This window comes from Gopherus flavomarginatus, chromosome 1 (assembly GCF_025201925.1).
Source record: "Gopherus flavomarginatus isolate rGopFla2 chromosome 1, rGopFla2.mat.asm, whole genome shotgun sequence".
Lineage (NCBI taxonomy): Eukaryota > Metazoa > Chordata > Testudines > Testudinidae > Gopherus > Gopherus flavomarginatus.
In genome coordinates this window covers 187,112,135-187,134,139 of record NC_066617.1, presented here as the reverse complement: position 1 = coordinate 187,134,139, position 22,005 = coordinate 187,112,135, and the positions used below count along the sequence as shown (strand labels likewise).

The following is a 22,005-nucleotide window of genomic DNA, read 5'->3' as shown; positions in this document are numbered from 1 at the left end:
AGGGCTCTGTTTGCTTTCAAATAATGGAATATAGATTGCTTTCAAATCAAAACAATTATTTTATTTAAAAACAACTGGAAGAGAGAGACACAAAGAAAAAAAACACATCAGCACTGAGGGCGATGGGGGAAGGAAGGGTCCCAGGAGGATGTCAGGTCCTGGAACGATAAAAGATTTGTGTATATCCAGGTATCATATCCAACCTTCCCCTTTCGAATACAGTGCAGCGGGTACTGTACTTCAGCAGGGCTAAACTGCAGAATTTAGTGTTGAGTGCAGTGGATACTGGGAGTGCGCAGTGCTAGACTGTAATGGAGGAAGAGTGGAATGCAGTGGATACAGACTGGTGCCAGGAGGTTGATAAGAGTGTTTGGCGGTGTCTGGGGGAGCATGGGAAAGATTTTTGTGACAGTGGCTGCAGGGGAGGAAGGGCATGGAGCTGCTCCGTTTTCAGTGCTAGTAGCGCCTGGAGCATGTCCGCTTGGTGCTCCATGGCTTCATTTTGGCAAGCCATGTTCTCCTTTCAGTCCCTCTTCTCGCTGTCCTGCCATTCCTTCAATTCTTGTTTTTTGGCCACAGAGTGCATAATGACATTATGCAGAAAGTTCTCTTTAGTTCTTCGTGGCTGCTCTCTAATACTGCACAGCCATTTAATCGGCGATAAAGAGGGAGGCTGGGCTCCCAAGATCACATCCGTGAAGCCAAAATGCAACATTTTATGAAAGCAGTATTGTTTGCAACACACAGACCACTGATTCAGTGATTTAAAACACAGCCGCTATTCACATACCTATCACTGACTGACTGACTCTAAGCAAGCACACATGAGCCACAGGACCCCCAAAATGGTGAGTAGCCGCAGGGTCAGGAAAATCAGTGTTCCAGGACCGTACTGTACACTGGGCACATGGCTCTTGGGGAGAGCCAGCACTGTAGAGGGGGCCTTATAATCATTACTGTCCCCACATTTCCCACAGGCTGTGGGGGGAGGGATAGCTCAGTGGTTTGAGCACTGGCCTGCTAAACCCAGGGTTGTGAGTTCAATCCTTGAGGGGACCACTTAGGGATCTGGGGCAAAATCAGTACTTGGTCCTGCTAGTGAAGGCAGGGGGCTGGACTCAATATCCTTTTAAGGAGGAGATAAATAAATAAAAAATTAATGGAGATATCTTATTTTATGGAAGATACCTTGCTGCTGAGGGTGAGCAGGGAATCAGGGAAGGGTCTTCTCCAAAACTGCAGCTTCCGCCTGGCCCTTATGTGGCTCGCCTGTGTGCAGCAATGGTTCCCCGCCTGCTACCAATGGCAGAGTGGCGCAGGAAAGTTATCCTTAATGGGGCAGGAAACAAAGCAGCTCTGCTGAAGAATCTATGTCAGCAGATTGCCCCTATCTCCATAAGAGTTTCGTGGAGATCTCTGAGGCAGATTCCCGTGAATCGAGGGAGTTAATCAATACCCTATCAATCCACTGCTCAGACTAGGCATGCGGTGGTACATGCATCGTACAGACACAAACCTGCTTTCTGCAACCCTCCTGCCCCAACAACTCGCTTCAGCAATTCTCAAAGTCAAAGCCACTTAGCAGGAGTCTCTGCTTCTGTTTCCGCTTCACTGAGCTCTGGCAGCTTGACTGGCTAGCCTCCTTCGGGGTAGAAAAGAGCTTCTGGCTGCATGCATCTCTGACCTCCGAGTCATCCTCTGTCTCTGGGTCCCCCCCTCCCACTCCACATCCTCATCCAAGATTTCCTTCTCCTGGCTCAGTCCACTCTCGACTGGCATGTGAGCTACCGAAGTATCCACAGTGGCCTTCGCAGTGGAGGTGGGGTTGCCACTGAGTATTACATCCAGCTCTTTGTAGAATCAGCAGCTTGCGGGAGCACCACCGGAGCGGCGGCTTACCTCCCGTGCCTTGTGGTACGTCTTCCGCAGCTCCTTCACTTTAACCCTGCACTGCAGTGTGCCCCGGTCATGGCCCCTTTCTGTCATGCATCATGAAATCTGCCCGTAGGCATCATAATTCCTACAGCTGGAGCACAGCTGGGACTGGACAGCCTCCTCTCCCCAAATGCTGATGAAGTCCAGCAGTTTGGCATTGCTCCAAGTATGGGATTGCCTGTAGCCAGCATTATCACCTGGAAAGATGAGCCGAGACCACTGCATACATCACTGAGCAAACAGGACGGGGATTTTCAAAATTCACAGGGAATTTAAGGTGTGGGGCTCACGGTTGGTCACCTGAGTGCAGGTCAGTAGAGTTCAAACCCATGACCAGAGAGAAAAGAACAGGCATTGTGGGACACCTCCTGGAGGCCAATAGCAGCACTGTAATCGACCAGGATATCTATATTGGCACCACAGCACTGTACCTCCAGTGCAGAAAGCTGTAGACGTCAGGATTTTTTTTTTTTTAAACAGTGCTGCAACTGCGCAGTTTCTGCACACTAAGTTGCTGGGCAGTGTGTACGCCTCAGGAGTTACAACGCAGAAAGCTGCTTTATTGCACAGAAACATGCCAGTGTAGACAAAGCCTAAGAATGTAGCTCAACTCATTAAGTCTCAGAACACACCTCTCATGTAAGTCATAGTATAAGGCCTGTGTATTCAGCCAGGTCTTTGAGGGAGATGGCTGAGGGGAGTATACAGAGTTTAATGGCTGGCTGCGTATCTATTCAATACCTGCTATTAAATTGCATGCTTTGTTGTAAACATGGCACTTGTACTCAAAGACTATGGGCTTGATCTAAGGCCCATTGTAGTCACTGGAAAGATTCCCATTGATTTTAGTGGGCTTTGGATCAGGGCCTGTGTGATGGACACATTTTATAAATTCCAAAAGACAGAGAGAGAGAGAGAGAGAGAACAAAAGAAAGAAAATTACTTCAAATTGTTCCTTATTCCCCACACGAAATGCAACTTCTTTTAAATATCAGTGTTAACATTGTACAGCCGACACTACAGTTCAGGACAGGAAGCAAAGAAAGGCATATCCAGTTGATACTGGGAGGTTGGGGTATTTAGGGAGGCAAAACATAATTATCCAGGTTAGTTTGGCTAGGAAACCAGAATTAAGTAAATATAAGTATTAACAAAATGTTCTGAGATCTTTAATGACCATGGTCAAAGACTGCTTTTACACCTCTTCCAAAAAGTTGGCAACTCCTACAACATAATGCTTCCTAATATCATGCTGGAGCATTGGTTCAACACTGATTTCGAGGAAAGAGTATCACCGACTGATTCACTGACATTTCTCCCTGCAGCATGTACAATAAATAGATGCCATTCAGAGGTTTCCTTCCACGTAGTGACCAGGGCCCTGATACTGTGTCAGGATCTGCTAGTGTGGAATTTCTTCCCCCTCTTTCCCGATAAGTAGCTCCATTAACATTAATGGGAGCCTTTCTAAGTCAACAGGAGTCAACAGGAGCGGGAGTCAACAGTACTGGATCCCTGTAGAAGATGGGGGTCCATGATATCGTGTGAGAACTGAAAGGATCACACCAAAGAGTTTATGGGTGGGCTTATATACACAGTCAAATTGCAGGATATGGAATGACATCCACAAAGGGACAAAACCTCAGCTACAAATAGCAGTAATAATCTCTAAAGTATGTGGAAGAAAAATAATAAGGAAACTACTTCATCTTAAAGAATACTACAATGATACCTGTCACTAGAAATAATTCATTTTAATGTTTTGTTTTCAGAACAGCTGGGCTGGTTATATCAGAAAAACAGAAATAGTACCACACATACATGCCAAACAAACAAAGGAGGAGGGTAAAGTGCAAATATATACCTGTTGGTGTGAAGGTAAAAGACGGGACTGAAAAATCAAAACAAAATACAAATTGGTTATTAAGCTGAAGAGAGAAAGGGAAACATACACATTAGTATAAATCAAGCAGACAGCTGAACTTAAAACAAATAACTAACCCAGTAGTTCAGTCATACTGACATAAGAATAAAACCAAATTTCAGAAAGAAGCTTGTCTTCACAGGTACCATTTTGGAAAACTATAACATTTTACTACACTCACGAGGTGAATAGAATGTGGTTTAGCCTCTGAATGACCTTCAGTTTAGTATCTTATGTTTTGCTGCAAATCCTAATATAAACAAATGTCCTACACTATTAATCATTTCAAAACACAGAATGATAAATTCTTTAATAAGCCTTATCAAGATCTTACTTGAATCTTATCTACAGTTCAGTAAGTAGGTGCTCATTACACTGAACTAATAGGAACGCTTAAGTATTCAATAAAGGAACAATAGCCCTTTAAAGAAACAAAGAGAACTACAAAATAACTGTTTTATTGTATGTTCACCAAATAATGCCCCACACTTCATCATAACAACTGCACTACAATATATTACAGCTGTAATATAATATTGTTTTGCTATTGTGGGAAAGGAAGAAATACATAAAATCAGACTGTATTCCTTCCCCCCCACACACACACTTTATTTACACGAGCTAGCCCTCCCATGGTAACTCCTCTCTATCTTTCAACCCATGACTTTAACAGGAAAGGTTAACAATGGAACAATATCACTCTTTGAAAACCTTCACTCTCACTGCCACTATAAATCTTAATTGAATCAATAAGGCTTCTAATCCAAGTGTAGTGCACCAGCATCTACTCTCCCCAATAGGACATACTCCCCCTTCTGTTGAATTCTGGCGTATTGTTTCTGTACGCTTGATGGGTAGAGAAAAGCTAAGATTTTCCTCTTGATTCCAAGTAAAACAAATAAAAACATGAGAGATGCAATAGAATTTTCACTAAAGGACACCTTAGGATAGGAATTTGGTGATCAGACCTGCCATATGAAGACAATGTGCTGGCTAAGAGATTTAGGTGCTTAAAGAGCTTAATATAATTTTTACATTGCAGACAGTTCTGATGTCTTTCTTGAATTCTCTTTTTAGAATTTGCAGAGTTTTTTTGGGACCCAAAAGTATTAGTTAGAGTATGCTGTATGTTTGTTGCTTCTTTTTAAGCCAATTTATTTCCAAGCATGTGACACTGTATAAAACCGGAAAACTTCTGAGCATTTTTGCCCATTGCAGGCTTCATTTGTAGCACAGCTGTCTATCTCAGGAATTCTATTGTGTTTTCTTTCAGCTAGGCCTTTTCACATAGTCAGTGTAATTTAGCTACATTGAAAAATACAGAGCCATAGTAACAAGCTTTCATTTAAAAAAAAAAAAGGTGCATATAAAACCAGAGCTATTCAAGGAAGAATGAAATGTCTCCACATTAATTTGCAATCACAAGGACAAGAGAAAAAGATGAGTAGTCCTTGTCATCACTTTTCTGTGAGCTAACTACTAAATCTAGCTTAGTTTTTAAGGAACTGAGGAAAAGATGAAAAGAGGTCAAACTAAATGAAATCTTTACACTTTAGCAAACCGAAGAGTAACTTAATTCTTCCATTACTAAACTGTTCCAGGGGCCTAGTGGTGCTTGTATAGTAAGTAAATGTGTGGATACTGAAGTATTTTAACAGATGTCAAGCTTGAAGCCAAATGTTTTTAAAAATAAAAGTTAATAAAGTTCACTATTACTCAGTGTGCACATTCAACATTTATGTCAATATACTGCAGAGTGATTATTTCATGATTTCTATTTCTCCAAAGATGCTGGTTTTACTTCAAGTGCTGTTGGTAACACAGACTTGAGGCCTACCTTTCTAAATGTTTCTATTCAAGGTTTTTTTCCCTTCTGCGGAATACTGAGAACTACACATGTGGTATTTCTACAGAAATTCATAATCCACAACAGACTGGAACATCACCAAATGCCAATATTATTATTTTAAAAATTATATTTTTATGGTTTTTCCTTAACCTAAATTCAGCCAACAGCATAGTGATATTAGTTTGAAAGCATCTGTGGAAAGACCATATGGCAGCATGCTATTAGTAAAACAAAAAAGTGCAGGTTAATGCAGTGGGGCATACAGTTCTCTAACATCTTAACGTTCTCAGAGAAATAAAATCAAAGGTAAAATTCAACCCTCATTTTCATGGCTACATCTCCATTGAGATTACCAAGCCTAAATTTTGCCAACCAATCTATTGCTTTAATAGCATGGAAGCCCTCGAAGACACTGTCATCGAAAACACTGAATTCTTCTTTAGGGCCATTTCTAAAATGATAGTGGTCAATCTTTTGTCAAAGACAGTAAGAAACAGGTGTTTAAAAAAAAGATCGTGTTTGTATTTAGGCAAGAGACCACAGTGCCTGTGTTTAGATATGATTTCTCCCACCCCCAAACCATTTCCATACGTCTCCGATCATCTCAATCGCTATTTTTTCATAGCAATAGCTTATTTACCATCTTTCAAAAATATGTTTGTGTTATCTGCCTCCCTGCCCATTCCCAGAATACATTCAAACCTACGATGACTGAAGATGCAATCTTGTGCCTACCTTTAACAATATATTAAATGTGCCACTTTCATGCACCATTTAGGCCTGGCTCAGTCTTTTAATTATCTAACATCCAGTGCCCTCCTTCTCTTCCATTAAAAAGCTACCGGAAGCTCACCTATTCTATGAAGCGTTCCAACTTTTATGACCTTCAGACTCTAATTGCCTAAATGGCACTGCTATGAGTTGTGATGCATTGCACTGTATTGTACCCACTTGTAACTTTAGGGTCCTATCAATCCAAAGCCTATTGAAGTCAATGGAAATCATGCTCCTAGGCCAGAAGATCTTCTGGGCAGGGATTCTGTTTATCATCTATCACAGTGACCAGCTGTAAAGCACTGTGCCCACCTAATGATGCTACATAAATGAGAACAACAACATGAAAGTGAACATGGCTAGAAGCTGGAGCCAATACTGCCATTTTGGATGTACAGCAGGTTTGAATACAGACTGCGGGCAGTCCCCCTAGGAACCTGAGAGCTAATAGGACAGTCTCACGACAACATTGATGAAAGTGCCTTTGAAAATATATTTCCATCAATTCTGCTTCTTCAAACAGCCACCTTACCTCTCCCCCACAACATGTGGGAACATACACGCACAAAAGCATTATATAACTGACACCTAGAGCTGATGTTGGTAGTATTCTCAGCCAAGGGCGACTGACTAGAATGAAAAAACGGTTTTCTACCTTTCGTAACTGTTCTTTGAGCTGTGTTGCTCTTGTCCTTTCCATTCTGGGTGTGCACATGCCCACATGTGCAGCCATCGGAGATTTTTGCCTTGGCGGTACCCGTAGGGTCAGCAGTAGCATTCTTTTGAGTGCTGTATTCATGCGTCGGTATATTAGGGGCTGCCGACCCTATGCCATCTCAGTTGGCAGGAGGATGGGTCATGGATTGGACATGAGCAACACATCTCAAAGAACAACAGTTACGAAAGATAGGTAACCATTTTTTCTTCTTTGAGTGTTTGCTCACATCAATTCCATTCTAGGTGACTCACAAGCAGTATCCCTGGTGGCGGGCTCAGAGTTCACAGTCATGTGGCTTGCAACACAGCTCTGCCACATTGTCTCGAGCTTGCTGGGTGAGCACATAATGAGATGTAAATGTGTGGGTAGATGACCAGGTGGAGGCCCTGCAGATATCCTGAATCGGCACCTTGACCAGGAAGGCTGTTGATGAAGCCTGTACCCCAGTCGACTGGGCAATCAGTGCCTGAGTTGTTTGGCAGTCCCAGAGCCAGCCGCACTGGCAGCTGTGGAAATCATGGAGGTCACGGAAAGTTAGAGAATCCATGACTTCTGTGACCTCTAAGACACACACAGCCTTATCCATGAGCCGTGACAGTATGAGATTCAGGTCCCAGGGACAGATGGGATCCCTGACGTGTGGATAGAGATGCTCCAGACCTTTCAAAAACTGGACTGTCATGAGCAAAGACTGACCTTCCCTGGAACAGAGGTTGGATGGCTGAAACAGTGACCAAGTGGACTTTGATTGATAACTGGGACAACCCCTGGAGCTTGAGGTGTAGAAGACAGTCCAGGATTGCCTGCAGTGAGGCCTGCTCAGCCCAGATATCCTGGTCCAAGGCCCAGCATATGAACCTCTTCCACTTGGCCAGGTCGAACTGGTAGATGGCTTTTTACTACCCAACAAGACCTGCTGGACCCAGGCCGAGCATTCCCATTCTTCCACAATTAGCCATGCAGAGACCATGCTGTCAAGTGCAGCGACAGCAGGTTCGCATGCAGAAGATTCCCTGGGTTCTGGGACAGCAGGTCCAGCCAGAGAGGCAGAGGCAGCGGCTACCGAAAGGTCCGTAAGCGTGCCAAACCAGTGCTGCTAAGGTCACACAGGAGCTATCAGTATCACCTTCACCTTGTCCTGTTTGATATTCCTAAGGACCTCGTGGATTAGCTGCACCAGTGGGAAGGCGTACATCAGAGCCCCCCACCATGGAAGCAGAAAGGCATCTAATGGGGATGCATTGTCCAATCCCTGGAACGAGCAGAACATGTGGCATTTCCAGTTTGGATGGGACACGAACAGATCCACCTGGGGATTCCCCCATCTCTGAAAAATCACACTGACCACCTCCGGGTGGAGCGACCACTCGTGGCGAGACGAGAAGGTCCCGCTGAGGTGATCTGCTACCATGTTCTTGGCTCCAGGCAGATGTGTGGCTACCAAATGGAAGGCATGCCACACACAGAAGCTCCACAGGTGGAGAGCTTCGTGGCAAAGGGCCGACAAACTGGCTCCTCCCAACCTGTTGATGTAATACATTGCTGTGGCATTATCTGTCAGGACTTGCACCACCTTGCCCTTCACATGAGGCAGGAAAGCCTGGCAGGCCAGACAAACTGATTTGAGCTCCCTGATGTTTATGTGGAGGGACAGATCATCCCATGACCAGTGGACTTGCATGCTGAGCTCTCCCAGGTGAGCTCCCTAGCCCAGGTCTGAGGCATTGGAAACCAGGGTCAGCCATGGGGCCGGGGCTCTGAAGGGAACTTCCTCAAACACAGATTTGGGGCTCAACCACCAATCCAGGGACGATTGGATGTGAACTGGCACCCTGACCACCCAGTCTAGATTGTGTCTGTTGGAGATGTAGACCAACGCCAACTGCATTTGCACTGGCTAGAGATGGAGCTGGGCATGCTGGACCATGTACGTACATGTGGCCATCTGGCCCAACAACTGCAGGCAGGTATGAACAGTGGTGAGCGGCTAGTTTTTCACATGGACGATCAGGTCTGATATGGCCTGGAAATGCATCTCCGGAAGGAAAGCTCTGGCTCCCGTGGAGTCAAGAACCACCCCAATGAACTCTATTCATTGCACTGGCCTTCAGATGATTTCTTTTCATTTACCAACAGGCCCAGGTCATGGCAGATGGAATGAACCAGATTGAGGCTCCTTAGCACTTATTCCCAAGATCTACCCTTTATGAGCCAATTGTCGTGATATAGGTAGACCTGAACCACTCAAGTGCCTGACGTAAGGAGTGACTGGTGGGATACCTTTTGTAAACACCTTCAGGGCAGACGAGAGGCCAAACAGCAGTGCCGTGAACTGGAAATGGTGCCCACCCATCACAAAACAGAGGAATCATCTGTGACTTTGGAAGACAGACATATGGAAATAGGCGTCCTTCAGATCGAGGGCAGGATGTAGCCCCAAGATACAATCTCTAGCACTCAGTGGTCTGAGGTGACCTGCGACCAGGCAGCACAGTAGGGATGAAGATGGTTGAGGAAAGAACGAGCCAGATCTGGGGAGCTGACTGGGGCATCACTTTTGAGTGCATCCTCAAAATGAGTGCTTCTGGCCCTCGTGAGGCTTTGACAGGCTGCGCTGCACAGGGGAGTGGGAGGAGGAAGGGCAGTGATGACAAAAACTCGTGTCTCTATCCCTTCTTCTTGCCTGCCCTGGTTGAGGCTGTGAAGGTCTCAGCAGCGGGGGTGGCCAGAACTGCTTCCTTGCTGATTGCAGCGTGTGCAGATCCAGCGAGCGAAGTGACTCAAGTGTCAGTCTGTGCAGCCTCATGTCAGTTTGTCCTATGAAGAGACCATTCCCATCTAAGGGAACATCCTGGATTGAGGCCTGCATCTCCTGGGACAGGCCAGCTGTCTGAAGCCAGGAGCTGCACTTCATGACCACAATTGATGAGAGCACCTGAATCAGCTGCATCTCACGCCATCTGGAGGGAGCACCTTGCAACCATCATACCCCCCTGCACCAGGACCCAGAATTTCTGGGCCAAGTCCTGGGGCAGTGAGTCCTTGAACTTACGGAGGGAATCCCATAAATTGAAGTGGTACCTGCCCAAGAGAGCCTGATGGTTGGCCACCTGGAACTGAAGGCTGGCCATTGAATAAATCTTTCTCCCAAGAAGTCCAGCCTCTTGGCCTCTTTATTCTTGGGGGTTGAACTGGTCTGCCCATCGCTCCTTCTTGTTGGTGACTGAGATGACCAGTGAGCCCAAAGGAGGGTGAGTATAGAAATATTCATACCCTTTGGCTAGGACAAAATACTTTTTCTCGTCCCTCTTGGAGGTGCAAGGGATGGAAAAAGTTTGCCAAAGGGCTTTTGCTATTTTTAGTACCCCACTGTGTACTAGTAGCACAACACAGGTGGGAGTAGAGGCCAAGAGCACATTGAACAGGATGTCTGCTTTTTTGGCCATCTCCTTCACTTCCAAGCCTAATTTTGTAGTCAGCCTAAGAAGCAGGACCTGATGTTCTTTGAAATTGTCTGGTGGGCTGGTGCGGAAGGGGCCTGCCACCCCCTCATCTCAGGATGATGACTGGGTCACCGGGGGAGCCCCTGAGGGGTCATCCCCTCATGGGAAAAGAGGGTTTCAGGGTGGGCACCTGCTCCTCTACCCTGGCCTCTGAGTGTGCTACCCACACCGAGCTTGGTGCTGCCAGTGCTGTTGATTGCTGCTCTGAGGTGGTGGCCAAGGAATGGACTGACTGAGGCATCGGCATCACAGGCATGCCCTATGAGCTCCAGTAGGGCCATTGTGCCGGTCACTGGCCTTACCGCCACGATGGCATCGTAGAGGTCGATGCAGCCTCAGGTGCCCACTCGCGCCAGTGCTGTTGCAGTGAAGGGCTGAATTCCCTTTCTGAACCAGAGGAAACACCTTCTGGTGGCCATGGAGTGGCTGTTGAAGCTTGCGTCTCATGGCTAACCATTGCTGCATGAGATCAGTGCCTCACGTAGGAGGACTGGTGCTGGGGCAGAGTGATCAGTACCATGATCGAGACTGCTCCCACTGCAGGGATCTACACTGAGGAGGCAGCTGATGGGAGGATGATCGGTGCTGGCGATATGGTGACTGGTGACAGTGACTGGTGCCTTCCTCTAGGTGACCCATGTCAAGAGAATGGAGACCTGGAGCCTGGTGCTCACGATGTAGGATGTCCTGCAGAAGACAGAGACCTGGGGCGTGGAGACGGAAAGTGCTGTCTCATCTATGGAGACCAGCGTCGTTCACCTGCCCTCTGGGGGGTCTTCACAGCTGGCCTGCCCTCAATGAGAGCCTTTGTCATGACCTGCGATACACTTGGTGCCGGTGGCACTGGTAGAGGCCTCTGCTCTCTATGCACCAGGAGAGCCTGGGAAGGCATCAGCACTGCCACCAGTCTGGGTCCCCTACCACTTCCTGGAGTCAGTGGCGGATCCCTCAGGGGACTAGGAGGCCCCATCGAGGGGATGTCCCCATGCGGCTCCGGTGCTGGCTGTTGGCCCAAACTGGGTTCTTAGTCCTTCTTGCTCGGTGTTGAGGAGTCACTCTTCTTCGACCTCTTCTTCGGCACTGGTGACCGGGGGAGGTGCTGGGTGGAGCCTAGTGGTGAGGGTGTGCTGTGCACCGAGGCCAAGGTACTCGGGGCAGAGTCTGGCTGGGAAGGCGTGGACGCTGGTGGACAGCAGCCTCCATGAGGAGGGCCCTCAAACGAATGTCTCACTCTTTCTGTGTTCTTGGATGAAAGTTCTTACAGATGCAACACTTCTCTTTCACTGCTACTATGGGGGTCACTAACAAGCATAGGCCTGTTACAGTCAGAGCAGGGCTTAAAACCCAGAGACAGTGGCATGCCTCACCTGGGGCAAAGTGGGGAATCTATCTCTAACTACATTACTTAACAACTACATATTAACTAACTACTGTAAACAAACTAATTTACAAAGCCTTAAGGCTAAAGGGTGAAATAGAAGAACCGTTAGCTCTTGTGAGACAAGGGAAAGGTTCTCCAACTAATCACCACTGGTGGTAAGAAGGAACTGAGAGGGCATAGGGCCGGCAGCACCTAATATACTGACACATGGGCATGGCACTCAAGAAGGTGCTACGGATATCTCTAAGGCTATCTCCGATGGCCATGCATGTGGGCACGTGCATACCTAGAATGGAACTGATATGAGCAAGCACTCAAAGAAGAATAGTGAACTACCACCCAGTTGAATCTTTTTTCAGGTCAGCCATGTGGCACAGTGGCAGGGCAGCAAGAGGAAACTTGCCCTGGTGCTACCCTATTCTGTAAACATATGGACAGCTGTCAGCACTAAATTCACCTACATATATTTAAAATGAAAAGCAAGCCTGAGTATTTTGATTAAGGGTCTTAATAAAAAGTCACAAGTACTAAATTATCAAAATTTTCATGTGTTCTCTATTGGGGTAACTGATGCAAAGTCCACCTGATTATTCAATGGACAGACCCCAAGTATTCAATGGGCCTGAGATGAGCAAGATCTTTCCAATTAAAAAGCTGTAAAGGACAGTAAAGCAATTAACAAATCAAGAGTTGTAATACGGCACCTTTTCTGATACCAGCGTAAGTACCAGTGAGTCCATTTCGATTCTTTTGGTGGCGGTATAACCAGATGCTGAAGACCATAAGAATAATCCAACAGGCTGCACCAATGCCAGCAATGAAAGCTGGCTGCTTTACAACATCTGAAATCTGCTGGGCTAAGCTGACTTGGTCTTCTGGTGACACAGGGTTTCCATGGGAATCTAAAAAAGGAACCAAAAATCTCTGATTAATTTGGATGTGCAGTTGTAAAAACCAAATGTACTACTATTATTACTGAGTAATAATAATTGTAGACAGTGATTTAAAAATATGGCCCAGATTTTCAAACCTGGGCACCCAAAGTTGGCCTTTTAAATCCATATTTAGATACCTAAATAAAATTGGCCTGATTTTCAGAGGTACTAAACTACTACTACTATTACTTATTATTTGTACTATTGTAGCACCTAGCAGACTTAGACATGGACTAGGAACCCACTGTGTTAGGTGCTTTTCAAACACAGAAGAAAAAGATGCTCCCTGCCCCAACTCCCGTTGACTTCAGCAAGATAGTGGGTTCTTAATGCTTCTGAAAATTAGGCCCCTTTTATTTAGGTGATTAAATATGGATTAAGAAAGCTGACTAAGTCCATGGTTTAAAATTTTTGGCCTATAATTTTTCATCATTTCTGCAATATACCGTAAATCAAATTATTTCAGATTAAATTTAAAAATAAAAGCCAACAAAACATTCACAAAAAAAACTATGAAGGAATGTGTTGGAGCAGTCTGTTCCCAGAATTCTAGTAAAGCTTAGATCCAAGCTACAGGAACACACACATACTTCCCCAGAAGTGAAAATCATAGAAGCATTACAAATTCAAAACACATTTATAGAAGGTGGATACTGAAGAGATGTTTTTTAAATTCAGCAGTTTCTGACAGGCGACTTGTATCTCATGTTACACAGTCTGGTTTTTTTCCTCACAGTCTTATTTTGACCTCAATTCAAGAAGACTGAAAATTCAAAACTAGCTGAAGAAGTGAGTGAATGAAGTAACTTGATTCTACCAACTTAGCATGGCTAGACAAGCTAGTCTTTAAAATTATAGCTATGAGAAGGCAAAAAGAACCGTAGGAAAGGGAGATTAACTATCCCAAGAAAAGATATAATAAAATAAAATAAAATAATCAAATAGGCCTTCCTAGTAGTGGAAAAATCAGAACCCTCCCCCCGCCCCAATCAACTACTCCAATTTAGAACTCAGAATGGAAACAAAGGACAGCTGAAAATATTTTCATTAATTGTTAAACGTATAAGAGTTTTCTTTTTTAATATACAGGGTATTTATTATTTTAACCTAAAACCTCATTTTTCTTTCCATATGGTATGTCTTTAAATACTTTCTAGTAACATTATTTCAGACTATTCTACCCACCAATATCCTATAATTGCATTGAGGTTGCTCAAAGAGAAGACATTTTGCTAGATTTTTAACATCTGGGTACATTGATTTTTAACAGTAAGAGGTGCTCTTTGCAAATTTGTGAGGTGAGAGATCTGTATTATTGCTCCCCAAATTGAGGGCAAGATTCTGAAACCTTCATTCACAATGAATAATACCTTACATCACTCAAACTGTGTAATACCTAACTCTTTGATCAGTCTTGTTGATTTCAGAGTAAATAGTCAGAAGAGTTAGGTACTACTCAAGTGAGAGTAAGATAGTAGAATCTGGTCCTGAGATTGGTCCTTTTAGGAGAGAGATGTTGTTTGCTCAGGTGGCCTGATCAAATTCTGTTTATGCATACTAGCTAAGAAATGGAAACCAGTTCACTTAAAACACAACAGCATTAATGCTCTAAGCACTAACCAGTGAACATGTTAACACTCTTAATCATGACACCACACGTTTCTGCCCCTCTCCCAATAAGTATAAATATATATATATATATAAGAGAAATACTGGCACTATAAACCACAGGGAAAACAAGCCATATTGTAAAAAAAAAAAAAAAAAAAACACAATTGCTCTGGGAAAGGGACACCTTTATAGATGGGAAATGGTTAAATTATTAATATCTTTTTCCTTGGCTTTTTCTTCCACAGAATTTCAGATTTCATTCTACATGGCATCCAGGCTGAACTCCTATTTTCACAAGCAATCACTGCTTTTGACTGTTTGTTGACTGGAAGTTGTAACAAGCCCTTTTATCTTCTGTGATCCTAAGGGCACTCGTAGTCTGAAAGTTCACCAGGCAGATCTATTCTTTTCTTTCTAATACACCCTTTGTGTCTGCTAGGTTTATAGATTTCATGGCTATTTGTGCAAGGTTAAATTGGGTTGCTTCAGATTTTATGGAGACAGCCAAGTGAAGTTCCATGCAAGTGGCCAGATGGGCTTCACTGTATAAAGTGTACTGTGACTAATGAATTAAAATTGCCACTCTATATCTCATCTTTTGTCTCACAGCAGCTGAGGCTGTATTAAGATATTGGAAACTGCAATATCATTCTAATTTCAAAACAACTAAATGTGCTTTTTTTAAAATGCTGTTATTATTTGAAATTGTTTTCTTTGACAGAAAAGTGAATTTTCATTGGAGACACTGTTCACCTATTGTTCTGCGGATGTGAACATTTCTTTATTGTTTAAATATTTCTCTTTCGTACTTCTGATGAAGTAATTACAATAAGGAAAAAGTTACCTTATTCCCCCTTTCCCCCCAAAAAAAGAGTACTACAACCTAGAATCAATAAAATGTATGAAGCCCTAAGCTGTGCACAAGGAGTCAGCAATGTAAATGATTCTGTAACTCAAACAACCATAGTGGTAATATTTTTATATATATGTACAAATGTTAAGTGCATTATTCACACAGTGCATGTCTCGTGTACAAAATACTCCATGAACCTTTACTTTTCTAATTACTCACATTATGATATGTGATTCGAGAACTAATTAGCATGGCTTTAATGATATTGTTCTGTTAGCTACTGGAAATACCAGTATATCATTATAATAAATTATTCTATTTAAAGCACCAAGGCTGAAATACATTATGCATGTGTGGACTGCTATATCTGCACAAAGCTTCATTTTTCATATATATATTTTACACATATACACAGATACTCTCTCTCTCTTACTGTTTAGCTTCAGTCATTAAACTGACATACATATTATATATCTGTATACACACACATATATGCCTATACATAGGCATATTTAATAACAGAATTTAATAATTTAATAATAGAAGCTAAGTTAACCACTAAGCTAAGCTAACCTTTAATTTAATAATAGAAGCTAAGCTAACCACTAATTTAAAGGGAAGCTGGTAGTGACCTATGTGTATATGTTGCTAACACTTTCCATTATTAAAGATTCTTGCAGCCTTTTTTTGTTCTATCACTTTGTTGTTTGTGTCAGGCCTTTGAAATTAGGGGAAAAGGGAGAAAGACCTTGGTCTAGAAAAATGCCTTTTCTTTGTGCCATGAAAATCCATTCAGGTTTAGCTGAGTCATATACTGCTGAAAATCACCATATCACTGCTGTTGTTTCTGGTTCCTCCAGGTAAACACTGGCAGCATGACAAAATAATAAGGAATTGTGAACATTCTAAGGCCAAGCTCACAATGCTGACAAAGCTGCAGAAGCACATACCGCACTGAGAATAGCCAGGAGCTGCTGGAGAAGGCTGACTACATCACTCCCTGGAACTGGCCTATTTCCTGGCCCCAAGATAATAGACTTTCCATGTTGACAGTTAATGTAGTTAGGTCTGTTGTTCAAGTACTAGAAGTCTGTAGTGTTGTGAGGAAGGTTCAGGGTTTAAACGTTGACGATATAAGATATGAGGTTGTTACAATTGTACATAACAATTGCTTTCTATCTTTTCCTTTTCAAAGTAGACGAGTAAATTACATACAAAATACTATGCTAAAATAAAATTATTTAGTTTGCAAATTCAAGAGTTACGAAATGCCAGAATCACAGTGACCCATGTACGCATCAAGATACAGTCTTTAACGGTACAATGAGGTACTATTCCACAGGACTCCTGCCTCATTCAGTGCATCAGATAGCTGATCAAAGGGAAGTGAGAATTAAGATTGCATGAGCAACCATAAATTTGGCATTTCCTAATTTCTGAGGGCTTGAATTTGCAATAACTCTGCCCTCGCCCCCACACCCTCAGTGTGGGTATATATAATGCGGAAAGACAATTCTTTGGTCAGAAATCAACTTATGAATAGCCTCTTTTGCCTTCTTTCTAGTTATATAAAATGCCATAAATGGAGAAGTGCCACTTTTAGGCTACAACTGTATAATGTACTGCATGTAAGTGGAGTGCATCACCCATGTGGAGCCTCACTGATATCAACAGGGCTTTGGGTGGGCAAAGCAGATAACCTTTGAAAGTCTACTGCAGGCCTGAAAAAGACACTATATTATGTTAGGCAGATTACTTGCAGTCGCTGACAGAAGAATATCCCTAAAGGCATCCTAATTAGTTCACAAATCACATCTCTTAATGTGAGTGATTAGAGTAATAAAGGTGCAATAAGAATTTCTTGTATTTTGCACCCTTGAGACATCCACTGGTTGAAAAAAGCACTTAACATTTATAATTATTTTACAGAAACCTCTTAAGAAATAAGTGCATAAAATGTATTCACTCAGGTTAATATGTTTATTATGAGTAATATTAACTGCATCTGAGATGCCTCATGTGAATAATACACTGGACAGAATGTGCCGCAGGATGTACCAGGTAATTTGCTATAGAAGCATCAGCAAACCAATGGAGTGTCAACATTTCAAAGCTGCCATCCGTGGCACTCCATCACTGCACAGAAGCTACGGTGGAGATCAGTATCAAAGGGATTGATAGTTCTCTGGGGCAATGTTCTGTAGCCCTTGCATGGGTCCAACTTCCTTTTACCCCCATGCCCAGCCGAAGGTCCACATACTCATTTTTGGCACGAAAGCATTCAGAGCTTTGGTATGAAACTGCAGAAAAACCTGAGAGTCTCTGGATTAAGTTTAGAAGTGTGAGGAACAAGGGTGATGTCGTGGTGGGAGTCTGCTATAGACCACCAGACCAGAGGGATGAGGTGGACGAGGCTTTCTTCCAGCAACTAGCAGAAGTTACTAGATCACAGGCCCTGGTTCTCATAAGAGACTTTAATCACCCTGATATCTGCTGAGAGAGCAATACAGCGGTGCAGACAATCCAGGAAGTTTTGGGAAAGTGTAAGGGACAATTTCTTGGTGCAAGTGCTGTAGGAACCAACTAGAGGCAGAGCTCTTCTAGACCTGCTGCTCACAAACCGGGAAGAATTAGTAGGGGAAGCAAAAGTGATGGTTGAATTCAGGATCCTGACACAAGGAAGAAAGGAGAGCAGCAGAATACGGACCCTGGACTTCAGAAAAGCAGACTTTGATTCCCTCAGGGAACTGATGGGCAGGATCCCTCAGGAGAATAACATGAGGGGAAAGGAGTCCAGCAGAGCTGGCTGTATTTTAAAGAATCCTTATTGAAGTTGCAGGAAAAAAACATCCCAATGTATAGAAAGAATAGTAAATATGGCGGGCGACCAGCTTGGCTTAACAATGAAATCCTTGCTGATCTTAAACCCAAAAAAGCAGCTTACAAGAAGTGGAAGATTGGACAAATGACCAGGGAGGAGTATAAAAATATTGCTCAGGCATGCAGGAGTGAAATCAGGAAGGCCAAATCACACTTGGAGTAGCAGCTCGCAAGAGATGTTAAGAATAACAAGAAGGGTTTCTTCAGGTATGTTAGCAACAAGAAGAAAGTCAAGGAAAGTGTGGGCCCCTTACTGAATGAGGGAGGCAGCCTAGTGACAGAGGATGTGGAAAAAGCTAATGTACTCAATGCTTTTTTTGCCTCTGTCTTCACAAACAAGGTCAGCTCCCAGACTGCTGCACTGGGCAGCACAGTATGGGGAGAAGGTGACCAGCCCTCTGTGAAGAAAGAAGAGGTTTGGGACTATTTAGAAAAACTGGACGAGCACAAGTCCATGGGTCTGGATGCGCTGCATCCGTGGGCGCTAAAGGAGTTGAAGGATGTGATTGCAGAGCCATTGGCCATTATCTTTGAAAACTCATGGTGATTGGGGAAGGTGCCGGATGATTGGAAAAAGGCTAATGTAGTGCCCATCTTTATAAAAGAGAAGAACAAGGTTCCGGGGAGCTATAGGCCAGTCAGCCTCACCTAAGTCCCTGGAAAAATCATGGAGCAGGTCCTCAAGAAATCAATTCTGAAGCACTTAGAGGAGAGGAAAGTGATCAGGAACAGTCAGTATGGATTCACCAAGGGCAAGTCATGCCTGACTAACCTAATTGCCTTCTACGAGGAGATAAATGGGTCTGTGGATGAGGGGAAAGCAGTGGATGTGTTATTCCTTTAGCAAAGCTTTTGATATGGTCTCCCACAGTATTCTTGCCAGCAAGTTAAAGAAGTATCGGCTGCATGAATGGACTATAAGGTGGATAGAAAGCTGGCTAGATCATCAGGCTCAATGGGTAGTGATCAACAGCTCCATGTCTAGCTGGCAGCTGGTTTCAAGCAGAGTGCCCCAGGGGCCAGTCCTGGGACTGGTTTTGTTCAATATATTCATTAATGATCTGGAGGATGGCATGGACTGCACTCTCAGCAAGTTTGCAGATGACACTAAACTGGGAGGAGTGGTAGATACGCTGGAGGATAGGGATAGGATACAGAGGGACCTAGACAAAGTAGAGGATTGGGCCGAAAGAAACCTGATGAGGTTCAACAAGGACAAGGGCAGAGTCCTGCACTTAGGAGGGAAGAATCCCATTCACTCTTACAGACTAGGGACCGAATGGCTAGGAAGCAGTTCTGCAGAAAAGGACCTAGGGATTACAGTGGACAAGAAGCTAAATATGAGTCAACGGTGTGCCCTTGTTGCCAAGAAGGCTAACAGCATTTTGGGCTGTATAAGTAGGGGCAATGCCAGCTGATCAATGGACGTGATCATTCCCCTCTACTTGACATTAGCGAGGCCTCACCTGGAGTACTGTGTCCAGTTTTGGGCCCCACACTACAAGAAGGATGTGGAAAAATTGGAAAGAGTCTAGTGGAGGGCAACAAAAATGATTAGGGAGCACATGACTTATGAGGAGAGGCTGAGGGAACTGGGATTATTTAGTCTGCAGAAGAGAAGAATGAGGGGGGATTTGATAGCTGCTTTCAACTACCTGAAAGGGGGTTCCAAAGAGGATGGATCTAGATCGTTTTCAGTGGTATCAAATGACAGAACAAGGAGTAATGGTCTCAAGTTGCAATGGGGAAGGTTTAGGTTGGATATTAGGAAAAACTTTTTCACTAGGAGGGTGGTGAAGCACTGGAATGGGTTACCTAGGGAGGTGGTGGAATGTCCTTCCTTAGAGGTTTTTAAGGTCAGGCTTGACAAAGCCCTGGCTGGGATGATTTAGTTGGGAATTGGTCCTGCTTTGAGCAGGGGGTTGGACTGGATGATCTCCTGACGTCCCTTCCAACCCTGATATTCTATGATTCTATGAAAATCAAGTAGTCCTATCTGTGCAGGGGAGAGGTGTAGTGTGTGGGGACTTACTCAAACTAAGTCCTAAGGGGGAAGTTTTAGGGTTAGTCACAATATAGCCCTCAATTTTTAATCAAGAATTGTTCACAGTAAGATCTAAATCTGAGTTAATTGTGAGAGATATTCCAAAATTTAAATGAAAATACAAATCATAAGTATATATAATATGCACACAGGGAATTTGTAATCAGTTTAATAAAGGTAACAGCATACTAATTCAGAAATCAACATCAAAGCAAAATATTTAAGCTTCCTGACTCTAAGAAGGAAATATAGATTTCTCAAACTGGTGATTGCAGGAATGCAGTTCATCTAGCATATAGATACTGGAACTAGCAATTTCCCCCAAACATTCCATGAACAGCATCCTTACCCACCACCACATGCAGCTCCCCTCCCCAAAATCCAAAAAGAAAAAAAAAAAGCCCTCTCCATCTAAATGAATGTATTGGTTTTGAAAGGTGCTAGACTGATCGTATTAGCAAATTAAGTTTTGTATCCTCAAAACAGCTTCTGGAAAACAATGGTGCCATCTGTCCCTCACTGCTTCACTCCTTCTCTGGGAGCACATCCAAGAACCAAGGATGAGATTCTATGGTGAGCCTCTAAGAGGCACAAGCACAGAACTCAGAGTAAGATGAGGAAATTTTAAGCCACTTTACCACTCTCACAACCCTAGGCTACTTTGGCTGAAGAGTCTCCTTCGGGTAACTTATAGCCCTAGGGGCCTGTTTGAGTTATGGCAGCCCCTCCAGGATGCCCTGTGGGCCACCGTACTGCTCAGAATCTCCACAGTATGGTCCCCACACATGCTTTCTGCTCCCAGGGCTTGCAAAGGAGTCCTCAGAAGGTAGCCATAGCTATCTTACACTGCATCTGTGCCATGGGAATCCTTCCAACAGCTAGTTACAAGGCTGTTAAAGCCCTTTACATTGTTCTGGTCCCTTGACCTGGTGTAAAGTGGCAGTAGTAGGGCTAAGGATCTCACCACAGATTATATCTGACTCTGTATCGGGACAGAAAGGGGAGAGGGAGCTGAAGAAGGCACATCTTCTCAGGTACTAGAAAAATCCTTTCTTTTACAGAGCACAAAGTTTGCTTGAGGCCTGTGCTTATAAGAGAGTGCTAAACTCCCCGAAAGGAGGCAAATGAGAAAGAGGCTTTGTGCCACTTCCTTCATCACCAGCCAGCACAGTTTGTCAAGAGATGGGCGCCTGGTGTACACTGTTAAAGATCACAGCAAGGGATTCTCTGGTCAACACCTCTTCAGTGTCCCTAAAGGCAATGTGCTTACATCAGGCACAGTGTTTGAGAGACCTCCCACATAGGGTGTGTACTACCACATATTAACTGTAATGTTACCATCTGTCCACTAGGGATTGGACTAAGGTCACCAAATACTGAGGCCACTAAACAGCAAATGATAACTTTTGTTTACTGTAGGTCTCAGATGAATCAGAAAAAATGATCTGGAGGAAAGAGGCTTTGGGCAACATTTTCAAAAATACCTAAGTGATTTAGGAGCTTAAGTCCCATTTTCAAACATGATTTAGGCACTTAGGAGCCTAAATTCCATTTATTTTGTGCAGCACTAATCAATAGCCTTAGGAGAGGACTGTCAA

The 22,005-nt window shown here is 43.7% G+C and overlaps 1 protein-coding gene across 1 annotated transcript in view; it reads right to left on the bottom strand.

Moving 5' to 3' along the window:
* The window catches only part of ROBO1 (roundabout guidance receptor 1), a 1,059,329-nt gene that overhangs the window by 47,301 nt on the left and 990,023 nt on the right, over positions 1–22,005 (bottom strand). The window contains exons 19-20 of the mRNA XM_050962791.1: positions 12,789–12,986; positions 3,800–3,826 (exon numbers count right to left, since the gene is read on the bottom strand). Coding sequence (XP_050818748.1) covers positions 3,800–3,826; positions 12,789–12,986 — 225 coding nt within the window. The remainder of the gene's footprint in view (positions 1–3,799; positions 3,827–12,788; positions 12,987–22,005) is intronic.